General features: G+C 44.6%; 1 protein-coding gene across 1 annotated transcript in view; it reads left to right on the top strand.

Annotated features, from left to right (window-relative positions):
- Window positions 1-21,456, top strand: part of nav3 (neuron navigator 3) — a 224,546-nt gene that overhangs the window by 146,481 nt on the left and 56,609 nt on the right. The window contains exons 11-12 of the mRNA XM_085769707.1: window positions 9,992-10,399; window positions 12,401-12,520. Of these exons, the coding sequence (XP_085625833.1) occupies window positions 9,992-10,399; window positions 12,401-12,520 (528 nt within the window). The remainder of the gene's footprint in view (window positions 1-9,991; window positions 10,400-12,400; window positions 12,521-21,456) is intronic.

Raw genomic sequence — 21,456 nt, 5'->3', positions numbered from 1 at the left:
GCATCATTAGACCTCTGTATCGGTGCCTCTGTGATGCCACCAGCATGTTGGAGTTCTTCAATTGGGTCATGAGTTGAAAAAGGTTGGGAGTCTTCAGCAGCAAATGTTTTGTCCGTGTGTGTTTGTGTGTGTGCAGCATGAAAAGTGATCCATCCATCCATAACCCCAAACAGGAACCACCAAATTCAAATCGATGTAATTAAATGCAACTACAGTGTGGCCTTTCTACGATACATTTCTGGTCAGGAGATTTAAAAATACTACTAACTTGATAACGTAGATCCCCACTGTCTGTTTTTTTTGTTTTCCATTAGTAAATGTTGTGTGTCTGTGCCCGTCTGGAGAAAGTGAGTGGAGATGCAGCCGGTGCACGGTGAAGTGCAGCCTGCCTGGAAGCTGGTGGCAGCTAATGTTACCTAAAATTATTGACCCAGTTGAAAAAGCCCTTCTTCAAACAGTGTGTGTGGTGAGGCTACGGTTTCAGAGGCCCTGCTCATCCCTCTTTCTCATTGAACTGACCTTGGCCCTTTGATGCTTCAGCCATAACTGCAGCTCGGTCCGCATCAACAGCGTTCCTCGGAGACGCACACGTGTTTGAATCCTCCACAGACAATCTGTTTTTCTTTTTTTTGTATGTGTGATCAAATTTTTATATCGTGTTCCAAACTTTGAAAATGGCAGTGCATATTAATAACAAACACAAAACAGAACGACAGACATAAAAATGACAAGATGAGAAATAAGAGCAACCACAATAGTAAAGAGCAACTAAGAAATAAAAAATAAAACCACCTCAGGGCCCCCCAGAAGCAGATTAGGTGGCTAGATCCGCTCCTGTCCTGCCACCGAGACACATAAATCAATCTTGGATTCCTTGACTCCAATCACACAGCAGTGGACAGCTGCAGGTCATGGATGTATTATAGCTGCAGGTACATCATATACAGAAATGTGAGGATCCAGTTGTTCACTGACGCCTTATCGGGTGTTTCCACCTCAGAGCTGCTCATTTCTTAGCTGCAGTAAGACCAGCAAGTCTTTTCTTTTCAACAGTTGAGATTGATCATTCAGGAGTAAAGTAGTTACTGACACTGGAATTATCAAAGAAAATATATCTGATAAATGAGAGAATACACCACAAACAGTCTGTATTGATAAAAAAAAAATTAAAAAAAACACAGACACATTTAATTTCCCACCTTTTTTTGGTTTCCGATCCCAGTCATGAAGAAAGGATGAAGCAGGTTCACATGTGAAGAAATGCTCTGGCACAGTAAACACAGGAGGGGGGTGGTGGACGGGGGGGGGGTCTCTGTCTGGTCCCATGGGGATTCAAAAACCCCCCGATGGCATTTTGAACACAATAGCTTTTAACCCTTTTGGATTTGTTTATTTAGTGTTTACATTGGGAGCAGAGAGAACAGGCCGGGGTAAATTATTCATAGCTTTGGAATTGAGGAGATGTTGGTCCTGTTGCACTGGATGTGTTGTTGTGTAGCTTTGTGTTGCACTGGATGTGTTGTTGTGCAGCTTTGTGTTGCACTGGATGTGTTGTTGTGTAGCTTTGTGTTGCACTGGATGTGTTGTTGTGCAGCTTTGTGTTGGACTGGATGTGTTGTTGTGTAGCTTTGTGTTGGACTGGATGTGTTGTTGTGCAGCTTTGTGTTGGACTGGATGTGTTGTTGTGTAGCTTTGTGTTGGACTGGATGTGTTGTTGTGCAGCTTTGTGTTGGACTGGATGTGTTGTTGTGCAGCTTTGTGTTGGACTGGATGTGTTGTTGTGCAGCTTTGTGTTGGACTGGATGTGTTGTTGTGTAGCTTTGTGTTGGACTGGATGTGTTGTTGTGCAGCTTTGTGTTGGACTGGATGTGTTGTTGTGCAGCTTTGTGTTGCACTGGGTCTCCTCTTCTCTCCGTTGGTCAGTTCAGCTGACGCTTTAATACCTTCACACTATTTACAACCACTACAACTAAAGTCCTACACCACCAAGATGTCCAGTTGTTAACGGTAACGATGGGTCAGAGCAGAGACACTTTTCAATCCCTGACAATGTGAGAGCAGTCGGAGCGAGGGAGGGGGTTGAGGGGGGCGGCGGGGGTGGGGGGGGGGGCATGATTCAGCTGCAGGAAGGTAACACTAGGCACCGCTTGACAAGATGAGTTTTCACTCTATGATGGGAGATGGAGAGTGACTGGGCTGTTCTGGTGTGTGAAACATGGTTGTGTTTGGAAGGATTGGGAGGTGGGGAGTGGGGGGGTGGGAGGGTGCAGGGGGGGGGGGGGGCTCCTCTCAGGGTCCAAATTGAAGATCGGCGCTCTGATAGCGGAGAGCGATTTCTCTGAATTGCTCTCAAACCACCAGGGTTTAACATCTGCCAGCAGCAACGTCAGTCTCAATCCAGCGTGCATAGGACACACACACACACAGACACACACACACACACACACACACACACACAGAGGAAGTGGCTCTTCATAGAGACGTTAGATCACATGCCAGCGTTTTCATCAATGAAGTGTTAGTCAGTGGGAGTGGATGCCTACACTGAGGCTGGGAATCATTAATGATGACTTTAAACCACCTCTAAATGACTGACACCATGACATCATCCACCTCTGTCCTGGCTGCTAACCCTGCTAACCCTAACCTTAACCCTGTCCTGGCTGCTAACCCTAACCTTAACCCTGTCCTGGCTGCTAACCCTAACCTTAACCCTGTCCTGGCTGCTAACCCTGCTAACCCTGCTAACCCTAACCTTAACCCTGTCCTGGCTGCTAACCTTAACCCTGTCCTGGCTGCTAACCCTAACCTTAACCCTGCTAACCCTAACCTTAACCCTGTCCTGGCTGCTAACCTTAACCCTGTCCTGGTCTTTTCAATAACAATATTCATTCATTCGTCCAGGTCATAAACCCAGAGCACTATGAAGAGCTGAGAGCTCAGAGCGGCTGGATAAATATCATTTCACCATAACAGCTGGCGACGATGTTCCACTCTCTGTGCCGTAACCTACTGAGTGCAGGACAGGAAAGCTCATCCACAGTCTAACCAAGTGGAAAGGTGTTTTTGGTCCGAAATTGCTGCATGTTAAAAAATAAACTCAATCTCATGTTGTGTTGATCATGTTTATAGACCGACTCTGAAACTTTCGTCCGTCATTAAAGTTTTTGGAACAGGTTCGATTTTCTGTGTTTTTCGCATCCGTGAAAATGCTCTCATACCTCTACTCACATCAGTGTTTCGATATGACTGTGTGTGTGTGTGTGTGTGTGTGTGTGTGTGTGTGTGTGTGTGTGTGTGTGTGTGTGTGTGTGTGTGTGTGTGTGTGTGTGTGTGTGTGCCAGCCGCTGTTCAGGGTAATGGAAGTTGGTCGTCTTCTTTTCAACGCGTGGCTCCAGGTGAGCTAATAATCAGACTGGACCAGTCACATCCTAAAATAAACTATGGAAGTGATCATTATAATTCTGCATCTCATTAACAAGCAGCTCTCTTTGCTCTTGTCGTCCTCTCAGGGTTAGACGGACACAATATTTTATTTTTCTCGTTTTAGTGAGAGAAGCACAAAGTCATCCTCCCTGCGTTACGACTTTTTATTTATTTTATTTTAATGTTTATTTTGCAGGGACGATACATACAACATTGCCACAAAGAATGAAAAATGCGATGCATACAAGACGTCTAGCTTCAGCTAATTTGCAGTCTTTGTCTCCCTGTCCGAGGTTTGGAACAGAATATAAAGATGCATGGTGATAAAACACATCGGACTCAGTGTTAAAATACCTTAAAGGACAATTTTGGGCAAATTCAACTCAACTAACCCTAACCCCCTAACCCAAAGCAGCAGTTTTTGTCCACAGCATCAGATGGCAACTCAAACATGCACCCAGAAGTTTATTTACTTCAAGCAAGCCGACATGTTCGTAAAACTAGATCTAATTCAAAGTCTGGCGGAGTCTCGCGAGTCTGGCGAGACCCAAGTTGACGTGCTTGTGTGTTCACGTGCAGTCGGAAGCTCTCTTTGAGGGATGTAAACAGCCTAAGCAGTGGAACTTGCGTCCGCTCCCATTCATCGCTGCCGTGGCGACGCGGGGACAGACACAACTACCGCAAAACAGGAGACATTAAACTGAAAATCTTCAGATTCCTTCTTAAAATGTCAGGAAAATACAGCCCCAAGTTGGATTTGCCCAGAATTGCAATTTTTTTGATCAAGGGTAGAACGTACACTATAAATAGTGTCACTCAAAACAGAGATGTGCCAGGCTGCCAGCCCATGGATCATATTCTCCATATAAGAGAATAATGCTGGTTTGGTACAAGAGCCAACAAAGATGGCCGTGCCATCTGATGTCCCAACTCTTATCACAGTCTGGACCACAAAGACTGATGGGGGAGGACTAGTTGTACAACAGAGACTGTGTTTGAGAGCAGCAACACTTCACTCTGCAGGAGAGTGTGTGAGTGTGTGTGAGTGTGAGTGTGTGCTGCAAATAATCAGCATAAGAACAGACTTGAAGCTTTTATGTCCAATTAGAACAACAACATGACGACTGGAGGATAACACTGTTTTCATTGAACATTACTGTTATCACCGGTGGCAGAGCTGCAGTAGAAACTCTGATCTATTATGGTCTGTGACACTATCCATCAGCTTATAGCAGTGGTTCTGAAACACTGAGACGTGTGAGGTGACGGTGCAGGGTCACAGGACTGGGCTGGGTGAGAAGAAGAGCAACTCTCCCAGCTCATTAGCAGCTGCAGGAGAAAGTTGCAGTGTATTTATATCGAGCAGCGCTCAGCAATAAGCAATTCCCTGCTGTCAACACCATCCTCCTCCTGCTGAGCTCTGGGCTAAACACTAAACACTCTCCTTCTGTTAGGATTTATTCTGCTTTTGGTTCAGCTTTACACCAGATAGAGCAGTGAAGCCAGCGGGTTGATGGGAAATGTGGTCCTGATCTGGAGGAATAGTGATATTCAGCACCTGCTCCTGTGTGGTCGCTAGCTTGCCTCCACTTGCTGCTCAGACATGTTCTTGGTTTTTCACCCTTGTTTATCTGGACACCTACACACACACACACACACACACACAAGAGTGTCTCTCAGTTTATCTGTGTCTCCTCTTTTTTTCTCTCTGCTGCCTGGAGATAAAGATAAGCTGATTTAGCAGCTACATTGTGTCTGAATGGTTAAATGATTTTGATTTCTATACTGTAGCAAATTGATTTCTGCATTTCCATATTCGGCTGCGATGGCTGGACTGATAAGCAGTTTGTGTGTTGTTTTTTTGTTTTGTTTTTGTTTTCATAACAGAAAAATATATACATATTAGAAATAGTTGGTGGTGCTAGACAGACAGTTTTTTAACATGAGACAAACAGGACATAGGTATAAAATAAAAATGGAACAGCAACAGAATAGCACTGATTCAGTTTGTAGACATTAAATTGAGAAAAGGTTGCCAGATTTTAAAAAAGATATCCTCTTTAGCAGATATGGTGTACCTGATTTTCACCAAGTGTAATACATTTCCCAGCTCTCTCAACCACATTTCATGTAGGAGCCCTTTCAGATTTCCAAGACTGTAAAATTAGCTTCTTGGTTAACAATGTTGAAAGGGAAATGGCCTTAGATTCACAACTACTTTTCACACTATCTGGACTGGCCACCCTGAACAACATGATGAATGGGTCTGGGTTACATGGATGATTAACTCCTGTAATCCAGAGTCCCCCATATGGGGGACTTGAAGACATGCATAACAATAACAGAGCCCCCAGTGCACTGATTATGAAAGAATATGGTCATATTATATGTCAAATTAAACAGCAGAAGCTGGGCTACAACGTGTAAAAACCATGTTTATATGACCCAAACACAGCCCAAACACTACTCAAACAAACAACTAGACATCAAACTTCATAAAGCACCTCTGTGTGGACCCAGTCGCCACATTTCTGGCTCGTATACTACTGTACATTATGCAAAACACATCAGCGACCTCTCATCTGAACGTGAACATCGGGGCGTCACCCAGCAACAGCAGCTAGCAGCAGCAGCTAGCAGCAGCAGCTAGCAGCAGCACGGCAGAGGGAGAAGACAACAACCAGCAAAGTCGAGCAAAAACAGACACTGCGTGGCCAAAACATGGTCGTACATTTGCTCTTACCTTTGCTGTTTTGCCGTGAAAAGGTTGTGTTATGGGTAAATCCACAATATTTCCAGTTGAACTCTGCCTAGTGTGTACATCTGAACCAGCCGGGCCGAAACACGACGGCGCTAGGACCCTACACGGAGCGCACACAACCCCACGTCGGCCTGCACGTGGATCTGCTGATCTGATTGGTTCATGGCTGTCACATGGCTGCCAGTGCGGCCAATCACATCGACCTGGGTCTAGCGTCATTCCTCTCTCTCTATTGGTTAAAATGAGCCGCCCCTCACTCGAATCGACCACTCCGCTGCAGAGATAGAGGCTGAAAGCCAAACCCACCCAGAAGCTGCTCTGAGAGTGCAGCAGTACGCAGAGAGACTGAATCCACTTATGTTAGTTATTTCCAATCGGTTCCAGTAGATTTATTTTCAGTTAGTTTATCCAAATTGTGTGAAAATAAAGATTAAACAATAGTTTATAGTAGCAGGTGGTTCCAAGCTGTGCCAAAAATGGACATTTTGGAAAGTTCGCCTGGATATTTTGTAGTAAAATCTCAATCATTTTGTCCTGCTTCAATTAATCAGAATCAACCACTGCAGAGACAATGTTCACATGTTGTACAATGATTTTATAGAGAGTTTGAGCTTCATCAGCTTTATTCTAAAGGGCACTCATCAAAAATATGATTTTTTTTTTAGGCGAATATTAATTTTATTAATTTTTTTCTGTGTGTCATCTTCATTTACTCTTCACCAGTAACAGATATACTGAAATTTACACATTTCAGCAATTCCTCATTTTTTTCCCTTTACTATGACACCAAAAGTATTCAAATAGACCTTGTGGTTGCAGAGATATACTCATTTTATTATGGATATGCAATTTTCGAGAAAAGGCCTAAAAAATAGGCTGGATTTTGCCTTAGTGAAGAACTCAAACAAGGATGTAGCTTATGACATGACAAGAATAAGTGGGATAGTGTTTCCTCTTCACTTCGACATTTAATACATAGGGATGACACATCCAGAAATATGTTCTGCAATCCTGGAGGGAGAATAGTGTAGTCTATGTACTACCCTGAATTGTATCACATTATGTCTTGCATTGATTGAGCTTCCATGTATATTTCTGATACAATTCTCCCATATCTGTTTTTATTTATTTATTTATTTGGCTCCTCTGCACTCGAACATGGCATTGCGTGTGTGTGCGTGCGTGTGTGTGATGATCTCAGGAGGTGTTGATAGAGATGAGTTGTTCTCCTGTTGGCACTTAGGGGTGCAGTGTTCTGTTCTCTCTCTCTCTTTCCCTCTCTCTCTCTTTCTAACACACACACACACACACACACACACACGCACACACACGCACACACACACACACACACACACGCACACACAGTGCTCTCTCACACCTTTCTCACTGCTACCTGAGAGACGTTGCTTGGTCACCATGGAGAGAAACAGCTGTCTCATCCCTGATACCCAGCTCCTCTCTTTCACCTGCATCCTCCTCTCCTGTCCCCCCTCCTTCATAAAAAGTGAAGTCCTTATTAAATCAAACACAATAAACCTGCAGGGGGTGAGTCTTTTACATAGAAATCTGATAAAGCTACAGTTTGGAGTGTTAGCATCATATTGTTATCATCATCCATCATATATGACAGGACATTAGCGTCGGTGTTTGCATCTGTACCAGCAGGTGCATTGGAAGCTTTAATCCTGTTTGCACTTATGCTACATGCTAGTCCTGTTTCCATGGCAATAAGTAGTATATATTATGCACCATGTCATTAGTTTGTTTACACAGGGGTATCTGTGAGGAGAAGCTCATGCATACAGACCACAGCCAGAGCAGCTGTGTGTGTGTGCAGTGCACTCTTCCCCCCAGCAGAGAGAGCTCCAGCAGGGTAACCACTGCTGCCACTCTGCTCTCAGTCCACACACACACACACACACACACACACACCAGGTTGCAAGGCGTGGTGTGTCACTGGTCGACTGGACTGGACTGCACTGTGCTGTGCTGTGTATGTTTTCCACAGATCCTATCATTTGGATCTCACTTCCTGTTCTTCAAAATAAAAGAAGGTTTATATCTTTAAAAAGGTGAAAGCCATGTGTTGCAGTTGACATTTACAACAGTCTCTCTTTCTCTGTCTCTTTCCATCTCACTCTCTCTCTACATGTATTTTCATCTATCACATGATGCAACATCAAGTTTAGCCTTCATTGTCTCTTCAAAGCTTCTTAACAGAGGCGTCATACTGTGTATTTGTCAGTCATGATGGATGCTTTGTTTAACAGTTCCTTTTCCAGTGAAATTCATACACATGGTTAAACCAAACCATCGATGTGATGTTTTGTAATAGCTGTTGTTTAGTATTTTTGTCTCATATACTGTAACAGTGCAAAGACCAACACCCTCTAAATACAGTAAAGCCTTTGGCAGCTTGGCATTAACCATGTCCAGTTTCAATTCATCAGCATCATTGTTTCCCAATAAACAGTCAGGAGAGACAAACTAGGCGAATACTCGGTAATGACAACTATAAGCATGTTAGGCATTTAAAGTAAATTGCAGCACATGCCAACAGCTTCCATGTGGGGGTTGGTGTGGGAGTAAAAGGGCTACAATGTCTCCAAGGGGTCCCCACCATCTTTGACCCCCCCTGAGTCAAGGATGACAGTCTACAGTACATAAAGTCTGTTTCTCTGTCCCAGCAGCACTGATGCATCCTCATTCAGATTTAGTTTCCTGTGGCAGTTCTAAAGTTTGCGTGTGACTCACCTGATATTTGTCTGGAAACTACTTGTCTCTGTTTCTATGTGACGTACCGTGATGGTCTGACAGGTTCTCACGGGAGGCTTCACTTCCCTCTCGTCTCCCCCTTCAAGTTAACACACTGGAAGAAAGAACGCTTTAGTGAGGTCACACACAGAGACACACACAGAGACACACAAAGTCACGTTAGAGGGTTTGAAGAGAGAGAGAGGCACTCGACTGATGGAGGCAGCTCCCCTGGAAATATGATTGATCTTTTCACCTGGATGATTTGTCCTTCACACATGACTTCTGTGACTGAGATTTGTGCATTTGGTCCACTTGAGGCATTTTAAAGGAATAGTTCAACATTTTGGCAAATTGGCCTATTGACACAATCCCTATAGTGTTAGGGGCAGGTTCATTACCTTTAATTGTCGGTGCAAGCTGTTTTTAGATCGGCAGGGCAGAGAAGTGAGCTGCTCAGCTAACACAACCCTCATCAAACTCTTCAAATACACAATCCAACAACTCCAAAACGCTCTTGTTGTGACCTGCACATTCATCACGCTATGAGATAATAATAATGTAACATTACGAAACAGAGTTGTTTTCGAGGCAAATGCAGCAGGAACTACATTCCAAACACGGCTGCTGGGCGGAGTGATTTCACAAAAAGGTACTCCTGAGTATTTGCTTCATTATCTCATAGCGTGGTGAATGTGCAGGTCACAACTTGTCCACAAGAGCGTTTTAGAGTTGTTGAATTGTGTATTTGATGAGCTTGATGAGGGGAAGGTGAAAGTACAGTTCGCCTCCCTTGTGTTAGCTGAGCAGCTCACGTCTCTGCTCCGCCGTTCTAAAAATAGCTTGCACCGACAATTAAAGGTGTGGTGACTATAGGGATTATGGCAATAAGCCAATTTGCCAAAATGTTGCCAAATGTTGATTAAAGGGATAGCCTTTAATAACGACCCCCTACTGTATATGGCACCTTCAGTGGTTAGCAGCTGTTGTAGTTCCATGTCAACAAGTATTAATGTCTTTCTTCTGTTTTCCTTCCCTGTGTGTCCCCAGCACGCTAGAAACCACCTTCGACACCACGGTAACCACGGAGGTGAATGGGCGGAGTCTCCCCCCCCTCACCGCCCGCTCCTCCCCCATGTCCTGGCGCCTGGGCCCCACGCAGACCCCTCGTCTGCAGGCGGGCGACGCCCCCTCGATGCCCAGCGGCTACGCCGCGCCCAGGGCCGGCTCCACGGCCACCGGCACCACCACGGGCCGCTACAGCGGGCACGCCGACCCCTCCAGGTTTGTGTACAGCGCCCCCCTGAGGCGAGCGGCGGCGGGGGCGAGGGGGGCGGAGCAGGGGGAGAAGGGAGGAGGCAGAGAGCTGGAAGGAGGGAAGCAGATGGAGGTGGCAGGGTACATGAGTGATGGGGACATCCTAGGGAAGAACGGCCGGATGGATGAGCTGACCAGCGGGTAGGACCAGCATGTTACTGACTAACCCCCCCCACCTTACTGCTCTAACTGCACCATCAATACTGCTTTCATCTGAAACATGATGTTCAAATAGAAAACCAACTCAGAGATGAAAACTTTGATGTGTTCCTAACTGTAAAAAAAAACACAGGTGTGAACTAACGTTTGACAGAAAAGCATTCAGATGTTCTGTATTAAACCTTAAACAAGCCGAGCAGCCAGCTCAGCCAGAGATCAACCAGCTGGTGTGGCTCCTTCCAAAGACACAGCTGATAAGCTGGGGAGATCAAAGCTGGTTTCCCATGTCAAGCCTTCAAGAATCACATCACCCCATCAAACACTGACTTTTTGTTTTCTTTTTAGTTATAAATTGATTAGACAAATAGCTGGTAGATGGGTGTTGTCCAGGTTAACCGTTTCCTGTCACTAGCTAAGTTACAATAACTGCTGCTATTTGCAGACATCAGAGTGATTTCCTCATCCGGGTGGCGCATCAGCTTGAGTAACCTTAAATGTTGGAGGCTGGAATCTATGTTGGTATTTGACACAATGACTGAACGTTTGTGTGCAGCTGTATTATTCTATGAGCTGGTCATGACTCCATATGACTGTATTCAGTGTTTTCACAACACAGTACAAACCTACCAACCAGTTTCATGTTCATATGGACCCATTAGCTAATATTTTAGTTTTGCATGGTGGATAAAACTAAATGTAAACTGTGTCATCATCTTTACAGAAATGAAATGTTGGCATTTGACTTAGTTGAGTATTTGCTCAGGACTACTGGAAAGATGTTTAAGTACACACACAAACCATGACAATTCCCAAGGCCAGTATGTTGGTGTATCCTGTAACTCTAATGTATAAAGCAGAGCATTTCTTTATACACAGCCTGACCTTCATCTTTTATACTCACAAAAAACTACAGTTTAAAGTTTCTTTCTTTGTTTTTTCCACACACCCAGTGACATATCTCTGAGTATTCATACAGTTGCCAAGGCCTCAACTATTCTTCTTTGTGCATCAGTACAAATCGCCTGCTGACATCCACCAAGGCTATCATTGGTTTACCACGCCTCGAGAGAAAAGGTTCAAATAATGCATTTACATGAACCTTGAGGCCACTCGATGCTGTCAGATTACATGAATGAAGAAAGATAAGACAGTTTCTTCTGCAAAACATCCCCACAATGTGTGTGTGGGCTCCTATCCTTCACTCGCTCACTGCTAATAAATGCCTTGAGCGGGTGAAAGGTGTGTCGAAAAAGCAATTCTCTTCCCACACAAACACACACTCCCACTTAACATTTTTTCGTGGGGGGGGGGCAGAGAATTAATTCTGTGAGGGGCAGTTCAACGGAGAGTGACGGAGCAAAGCACCCAGAGGATTAAAGACGTGTCAGGACAGAAACTGTGACAACACGTCGGGAGGGAAAGGTGATTAGCTGAATTATTAGCTTAATTAGCTCAACACTAATGATTCCCGTGTCCTATCAGCCGTGTCTGATCGCGATCTGGCTGCGGCGCCAAATCACCTAGACCACCTACTCACCGCCACGCTCAGCTCTAACAGGCAGCTTTGTGTTGAGTTCACAAAGATGCACCGACATCTAAATACTGTACATTAGTCAGATAATCCTCATTTAATTCAGTTTGTTTGCTTTCATTATTTCAGAAAAAAAAAGGGATAGTTCAACATTTGGCAAATTCGCCCATTGCCATAATCCCTATAGTCATAGCAGTGGGTTCAATTATTGGTGCATGTTGTTTTGAGATCAGCGGGGCAGAGACATGAGCTGCTCAGTGAACACAATGGAGGTGAACGGTACAGGTCCCCTGTCCCTCAAAACTCATCAAATACACAATCCAGTAACTCCAAAACGCTTTGGTGGACAAGTTGTGACCTGGCAAATTTGCCAAAATGTTGAACAATCCTTTTAAATGAATCGTTGGTGCCAAACTAAGGATCTAATCCGTCTGATTGATTCCCCCTCACAGATACCTTACAGACGGCGGTCTCCATCTGTATGCACGCAACACAGGCCGATCTGCAGACGTGGCTTCTTCACGAGAAATATCCCAGAGAGGGAGCAAAGAGGTGCAGGGCGACATAGACAGGTAAGGATGGAGTCTGTCAATCATGTGTGTGTGTGTTTGTGTGTGTGTGTGTTTGTGTGTACCACTCAGGTCCAATGGGGGCTTCTCAGTTTGGAGATTTATCCAAGGACACATTGAATGGATGAAAGCGTGTTGTTAGATATTTAAATTTGCATACAATGTCCACACTTTGCATCTTCATATTTCACCGCTGGTGTTGGGCTGATGTTCCTCCTCGCTGCACGTCGCAGCTGGTTGGACGGTTCAAGCTTCAGCGACTTTGTTGCCAATCACTTTGAGCTGCAGCCGAGTGGATGTTTGCAAGGGCGAGTCCAGCAGACTGTGCTCCGCTGCCAGTGATGTGTGTTGTTGTGCGTGAGAAAAGCGTTGAGATTGGCAGGAAGGTGGAAAATATATCAGCCTCCCCAAGCAGAAACTATACAGGCACATCCTCTTAGAGCCAATTGAACGGAGTTGACGTAATGCTCGCTAAAGCGTTCACCTTGGTGACGGCCACCTGGGCGGCAACTTAGTATGCAAACAGGCAGAAGTAAAGAGGACAAACTGGTGCATTAGCCAGGCTAATAGAGCAAAACAGGCATCTAGGAGCATGCTGCTTTCATGATGAACCACATGACTGAGGATTGTATGAGTATCTATATCATACTCTTCTTTTCATCTATGACATGATAAAAAACCAATCATAAGTGTCAGAATTCATTCATATGGTTTTAGGAGAAGAAATAGGCGATGTGGAAAAATAGAGAGTGGTTATTGAAGCTGCAGACACACTGAAGGTAAGATATGAGAGGGGGGGCGAAGGCTAAAAGCTTTCAGTCTGCAGCAGATGAGATGGAGCAAACACACAGAATCTGCTCTGCTGCAGCCTCATCGTAGCTGATCAGAGATTTAACCAGAAACAGAATTATGAAAACAAAAAGTTGTGAACTGACCTTCAGAGGTGATAGCCAGGGCGACCCCCCCCCCCACTGCTGCAGCGACATCCGAGGCTAAACGAGGTGAAAGGGAGAGACGCGGTATCGATCTGAAGCTGTCAAGCGCAGATCGTGACAGCGGGCCTTCAGAGAGGCTGCTGGGAATCGACTGACGCACTGACATTTCCCAGTGTCATAACTTCAACTTCTGCCAAGACTTTAATGAGTGGGAGGCCTGAAAACAGCAATCACACACGGCTCCAGTTAGTTGGCTTTTTGTTCCAGAGCTTTAAACCAAGTGCTGATAAAGACGAGCTGACAAGCAGCCGTCAAACTTTCAGCAACTCTGAAAAAACAAAAAATTATAAATCCACATCATTGTTGGTTAGTTCTTTCATCAGTTGTGGGACAGAGTTAAAGGGAAAGCTCAATGTGCTACAGTAAGTGTGCATGTGGTTACATAAGGCTCATTTAGGACTGGCCTCCTGCTGTGTTTGTGTCTTTGTTTTCTTACCCATCCACATAATCTCCTGCTTCCACAGCTCAGACCGTCCCGCTGCCCCGCTGCCTCTGGGCTACGTGCTCGGTTTCAGCGCCGGCCAGTCATTGGTCAGTCCGATCATATCCGCGGCCGGTCGAGCATCAAAACACGCCGCAGCCTGCCCGGAGGTTGGGAACGGGCGATTAACCCCGCCCCCGCCCCCGTCAGTCTCAGCCTGACGGGCCTGTCACATTCTGACAGTCAGGCAAAGGCAGCGATGGGATAAGAATAAATATGAACCCTGTGAACTGAGGGCTCGGCTTCACCAGACATGTGTTTCTATCTCACTATTTTAATATTTCTGCCGTAACAGACTCTCACCTTGCCTTGACATAAATCCAAAGAAATTGCAGCTTTTCTCAGCTAAAGTCTGTGTTAGCGCTCGGGGCCTCAGGGGCGATGAGGAAATATTGATGCATGCCTCCCCTTAAGATGCCTGCAGGCTACAGACTCCCAGTAGGATCAGGATTTCAACTGTGTTTTCCTTCCTTCCTGTCCTTCCTCACTTTTCCCTTACAAAACTGTACCACTACACACACACACACACACACACACACACACACAGATACACAAACACACGTGCTCCCCCCTGCCTCCCTCTGACACGTGTGATTGTCAGAAGCTGAGCTGTCACTTCCCACTGACACACAACAAAGCTCACGGGGAAAATTCATTTCCGAAGCGACTGCTCACTGGGCTTCACACCTCGGCCGGCTTTAGCTGCATCTGTGGGACAGGACCTGGCCTCCATGATGCCTTCGCTTCCCAAAGCTTAGAACTTCCTTTCCTCACAACCCCCCCCCTCCACCTCCACCCCCACCTCCCAGACTTTTAAGTGAAATGAGTAGCAGGTAATGCCCAAGTTCAAACTGACTTTGAATGACTTTGAGGAATGATAAATACAAGCAAAGCATTTATTCTGAGACTGAGTCTGATCAAAATTGTCTAGTTTCTCATTCCCTGCCCCCACCCCCCACTCCCCCCCCCCACCAATTTTTCATATTTAGCTTCTCAACACATTTTAACTGCGTGTAGCTGGCAGGTAGAGCCACAGCCTGCTGTATTTCTGTTCCCTTATCCAAGAGAAAATGTTTGGCTTCCTTTTCACCATTGGAAGATGCAGGCGGAGCTGCAGCGAGGAGCTGATTACTGCCTCGTTGGCCACGTCCCATTTAGATGGAAATGTCCCACATGGCGGTAAATTCTAGGTTTTTCTAATCGAAGAGAAATATACATTCTGGCTGCCACAATGCATTCTGGGGCAAGTTTTGCAAAGATAGGCTTTGCCAGTGGCTCAGGTCAAACTGATATCCAGACTTGTGATAGAGGTCTAAATGAATCCATCAAACAGAGCAGTCTAGGTTTGGACCAGAATTATTTCCAATGAATTCTGGGAACTTTTTTTTTTTCTTCTCTATTTTTCGAACTGAGAAATGGAGCAGAAGGAACATCTACGCCAAACCGTTCAACTCTCCTCCCTCCGGCAGAGGATGTTTGCCCTCTGGTAGAATTCAGCAGCAACGATTTCATTTTACTGTTAAAATCTAACAAACAGTGTAACACAACAGAAAAGATAGAAACTCTCTGCTCAGGACAGCAGGCTGTGGCTCCCTGAGGTCTCCACAAACTCACTTCTTGCTTGTCACTGTTTTGCTCTTATTCATCAGCACCGGTCACTGATGGTTACCATGGAGATGGACTGTGACTGTGAGTTAACCCAGGCCAGCCCGGTTAGCCACTTTAAAATACCAAGTGACGGCTGTGCAAAGTTATTTTCATTAGTTTTTATTTTTATTAAGTTTTGTTTGCTTTTTTATTTCAGTTTAGTTTTAGTGATTAAGCAGTTTTAGTTTAGTTTTTGAGGAATTGACTAGTTTTATTTAGTCCTAGTTTTTCAAGTATTAGGAAAAAGCCTCTGTCAGACCCCTGAAGATGAAATTCCAAATTTGTGGGATTTTTCCCTTTTTAGTTGCATCCCATAATGTTCCCATCAGTCCTCATCAGGTTACATTCACTCTTATCTGTGGGTCGATATTGAGCTGTGGGTTTTTCTTCTTGCAACTTTAACCATCTCTAAGAAAACTAACTAAGCTGATGTTATCTGACATTCACTTTAGTTTTAGTTCATTTTAGTGCATTGTTCATTGTAGTTTTTATTTAGTTCTCGGTTTCGGAAATATTGTATATTTTTATTTTTATTTCAGTTAACAAAATATTTAGTTCACTGCCAGTTTTAGTTTTAGTTTTAGTGAACTCTAATCACCCTGCTGCTGTGTCCAGTCTGAGGACGTAGCTGCTCAGAGGACAGAGAACTGCAGACTGGAGATGTTGCAGCATCACTATTTGCAGCAGCTGGATATTATTTCCCATCATGCTCCTGGTGGAAGTTTACAGGCATGAGCACCTCTACTGTACTTGATGAGAATTGTTGGGACCCCATGTGCATGCAGCCACGTGTAGCTAAATCCATCATAAACACAGACCTGTCCCAGCCCTGCCTCTCTCCAGCTCCCCCGGCTCCCCCGGCTCCCCCAGCCCCCCCGGCCGCCTGGCTGGCAGCAGTAGAGACAGTTCCTGAGGCAGGAAGAGGGAGTCGGTGTGTGTACATAAACTGAGCTCCCATGAGGCTCGTTATGCTTCACGCTTCCCTCCGTCCATAACGACTCCCCTGGCTGCCTCATCCCCTACCAACACGCCCCCCCCCTCTGAGGAGATTCATCTCCATGACTCATCAGATGGAGACTGATGATGGCCAGCAGGTGACTGAGACCATCTGGGGCCAGAACAGCGGGCTGCACTGAACCTGAAATCAGACGTGTGCTTGATGCTCATCTCCATGTGGGGTCGTACCAGCCCTGTATCAGCCCTGTGAGTCCCTGTCTGCTCTGCTGGACAGGAAGTGGTGTGTCATGTTCCTGGAGCTGGTAGATTTATATCTTAGTCCCTTCATCGTGACGGTCTGAGCATCTTGCAGAAATAAGCAGAGTGTCAGATATACAGTTACTTTCTTCTTTTTGAGGTGTTTTCCTTAGTGCCAGGAAGTGACCATCTGCCCCTGTGCAGCTGAACAACAGCCTCACATCTCTCTTCTAATCAGTCTGTCTCTAAACAATGGTGGATTCATCCTCGGCTAAAAGCCCCGCTCTAAAAATACCCTCCTGTCATGCAACATAGATGAGTGCATGCTCGTGGCTTTACTGTCAAGAAAAGACGCCCAAGGAGAATGTTTTGACACAGGCTCCCTGTTCTCAGCAGAGACATGAATAAGTAACACGGCCTCGCTTTTAGCATCCTGCCCCCCCCCACCCCCCCTCCTGTTTGAAGGCTGGACTGTGGCAGCTGCCTCGGCATTTTCTTGCAGTTTGAAGCGTTGGGGGATTGGAGACAAGTTTGTGTTTCAGTGTGTGCTGTGTTGTGGTTGTGTGTTGTCCATGCTTGACAAACAGAGGGTTTGCTCATGCACTTGTCCCCGGACTACATTTTAAGACTGTGTGTGTGTGTGTGTGTGTGTGTGTGTGTGTGTGTGTGTGTGTGTGTCTGCTGTCACTCTGCACAGCAGTGACAGTCGTGGTGAAGCCGTGCGCCTCAGTCAGTGCTGCCGTAAGCAGCGAGGAGATTTTGGAGGAGACAGTTTTTTAAACCGTCAATGACAAAGCCAGTGGTTATATAATATAAGTCTGTGTCTGTGTAGCTCATCTCTGCCTGAGGGCGTCACTCAGGAAGAAAATATCCTCTCCTGTGCTGCACCTGAAACTGAAAGTTTCTGCTTTCTAGCTCTCTGAAGTTCTCTGGCACTTGTCAGTCTCTTTCTGTTCCTCACAGTCGTGCCTCTCCCCTCCGTCTCTCCACCTTAACGACGAGCACACAGGCACCAGGCTAAACTTAGCCCACTCTGATGCTAATTGGAAGAAGTTTTATCGCAGCTTTGAGCACCCAGCTGCGTCTGCCTCTTGTGTGTGTGTCCCTCCTTGTGCAGGTGCTTGTGCACACATAACTTCCTCTCAAACACAGTCAAATTGCAGCCTCACACAAACACACACTAATGAGCCATTTCTCATTGAGGGGGACTCAGAGGAAAGTTCCCACTTTTTGAAAGCTGACTTTTCCTCCTCTCTCTTATTGTCTGGCATTGACTCAGCTGTGCCTTCCACTCTCTGTACTTATAATTAATCTGAATATTTCTCACCCGTTCCTCCAGGGGAAGCTTGGTATCCTCATTAATTACTGTACTCACTGAATTAATAAGTGAAGTCAAGTAGTTACAGATCGGGCAGTGATGAAATAAAAAGACATCCTGCCCTACTTCAAGTTATCTGAATGTAAGGTTCTGCTCCTACAAACCAAACCCCGTCTCACCTCTGAAGATGTTGCCCCACATGACTGGGCTTATTTCTTCCACTACAAACCTCTAATGTGCACAGGTGAAACATGATCCTCCCTTTTAGCAAAAACATCCCTCTGCTTTGGTCCAAATATAGCCTCCATGTTGAAATCTTTAAACATCCTCTATTTAAAAACATCCTGTCTGTGTTTCTGTTATACATGGATGAAAAAATGATATAACTTCAGTGTTCATTTTTACCAAAATCTAAATATATGTATAAGTCTATTTTCTATATTAATACCGTGAAAGTACCAATGTCTCAGTCCACAGAGAAATACACACAGCCTGTATTCAGACACTGAGCTTTAAAACCAGCTGTCAGGACTTCTGTGACCCCACCTACCTGCACCAACATCCAACATGCGGGATTTGGTTTCACTGAGTGTTTTACCTGAAGTCTGCTATATGCTTATTGCATCACTCAGAAAACAGTCAGCCAATCAAAAGGGAGACTCAAAGCCTCCTCTTTTCTGATTGGAGGTAAATTGCAAAACAGCTGATGCGTGTTCCTGTCAGGGGCAGTTTTTCAGCAGCAGTCTCTGCATTTGCCTCGAAAACAACTCTGTCTCGTAACGTTGTGTTATCATCTCAGTGTGGTGAATGTGCAGGTCAGAACTTGTCCACCAGAGCGTTGGGGAGTTGTTGGATTGTGTATTTGATGAGTTTGATGAGGGAAACCAAGAAATCCCATTAGCCTCCGTAGCGTAGCTCTGAGCAGCTCACGGCTCTGCTCTGCCATTCTAGAAATAGCTTGCACCGACAAATAAAGGTAACGAACCTACTGCTATGACTATAGGGATTATGGCAATGGGACAATTTGCCAAACTGTTGAACTATCCCTTTAAAATGTGAAAATAGTACTGTACTTTAAAAACTTAACAACCATTTAAAAAGCATTTCAAGTTTAATGACAGCAGAAGTTTAATAGCAGGTGATGCTGCAACAATGAAATGAAATGACAGGTTGTTGTTACTAGAGCTCCAGAGTAAAACTGACAGAGGAGATGTCAAACTACACTGATGGATTCTGGGATGTATGATCTTTCTATAGATCAACGCTGTAAAGTATAGAGCCTGTAATGTGGATCAGGTCTGACTCTCAGTGTGGTGGTCTTCAGGCCATATGCCTCTTGTCTGTGAACCACAGCTCTGTCTGTCAGGGGCGAGTTATAACTGGGAGGTGAAGGGCAGCCTGGTCATCGCAGTCTTTCCTGAAGATTATTGCTACATTAATTTCTGCGATATAACCATGAAAACTTCAAATAATGAACCCATATATCAGAAACATGGAGGCTATAGCAGCCACTTCATTATATTTCATCGTGTAATCTCACTGAATGAACTGCAGTGAGTAATAAGCATCACAGAACTGCTCCCACTTCCATTGCATTGATGTGAATTTTCCAGTTTCACATTATAAAAACAATTAAACACAGAAAGAATTATAGCTGTAAACTTGCTGTCAGGTAGTGAGGTTTCATTTTTCTCTTGACAGTCCTGGTTTGGAAGTAATGTGCTTTCAATCTCTGGTTTGACATTTGTGGAAATACACTAATGCACTTTCTCACTCAAGAGTTGAGAACATGAGTAGCAGAGAAAATGAAGGCGCAGCCAGCAGCCACTTATCTCTGATAATGATTTGACCGGCTCGGTCCACATGGTGATGTGTTCATTATAAAGATCCCAATGGGTGACCTTTGTTAACTCTGGACAAAGCCTGACCAGCTGTGTTCAGTCTTTACACTGAGCTCAGCTAACAGGCTGCCCACAGCTGGCTTTGATTCCCAACAGGTTGAAATTCTTCTATAAATTGACATGTGTATGAGAATTTTGAAAATAGACTGTGATACTTTGTGTTTTTTTAATGAGGACCCAGCCGCTGTTGAATAATAACTGACATGGTATTAATAGTTTCAACTTGATTAAAGATGAGGGTTTAGGGTGCAGCGAGGTTCAGAGATACATACAGACTGTTGGTCTGGTCACCTGCCACGTCAGGCTGCTGCAGGGGTCAGAGGTCAGACCTGTCTGTCTGTGTGGTTGATGACAGCTCCATATGTTCATATTCTACATCAGCTCACACGGGTCGTCCCAGCCTGCGTCACTGACAGCAGGACTGTACTGAAATGTTTTGGCTGTGGAGGGTGACCTTACCTTATTGTTTTGGTTCTGATCTATCATCAGTTACAGTGGATCATCCATACAAACTTTATTTATAAAGCACTTTAAAAACCCAGTGGACCAAAGTGCTGTACAAAATTACACATAAAATATACAATCGGCATAAAACACAAAATGTACATAAAACGAAACAGAATAAAAACAATAAAAATAAAATGCATTAAAATAACACTATAAAACCAATACAACAATTTAAAACATAGCACATAGGTATAGTCAAAAATAAATAAATAATAGCAGATTAAAAGACATCAATTTAAACAGGATCAAAGGCCATGGAGAACAGGTGGGTCTTGAGGCCCTAAAAACATGCAGCGATGGTGCTCGTCTGATGTCAAGAGGCAGGTCGTTCTATCCATGATAGAAACCAAAATGTGCCGATGTACAGTCTATATAGTCTATATAGGAATCTTTATAGCTTCTGTTCATGTCCTGTATCCACAGCTCTCAGGTCACAGGTCTGTATATGTGTGTACTGTATATGTGAGTGTATGTGTGATTTATGGGAAATGTTGATGCCATGCTGATGACTCACCCCAAAGTGAGTCAGAGGTGACATAAGAAGGCAATAAGACATGATGTCCCTCCTTAGTGCCTCATGTAGCTGAACAGGTCAGACATGACACCCCATCCATCTTTTCAATTTCAAATCTTTATTGTCATATATACTGAAGACAGCGTCACACAGTACAATGAAATTCTTACTCCGTGATGATACCTCCGGCAACATTAAAAAGCAAGTAATAATAAAAACAACACTAGTTAAAATGACAACAATGAATAAATGAATAGTGCAAGAGCAGTTATAAATAAATAATGCAAAACAATAAAAAAGATATAGGGCAATCTGCAGAGGTCAGAGTTAAAGGAAACACTGACGCTGTAAGCTGTTTGACCTTTCATGTACCTGTGCTTTA

The sequence above is a fragment of the Trachurus japonicus genome, chromosome 23 (assembly GCF_045865225.1).
Source record: "Trachurus japonicus isolate A0001 chromosome 23, Traja_1.0".
In the NCBI taxonomy this organism is placed as follows: domain Eukaryota; kingdom Metazoa; phylum Chordata; class Actinopteri; order Carangiformes; family Carangidae; genus Trachurus; species Trachurus japonicus.
Note: the sequence above shows the minus strand (reverse complement) of the source record. Positions and strands in the feature narration are given on the sequence as shown.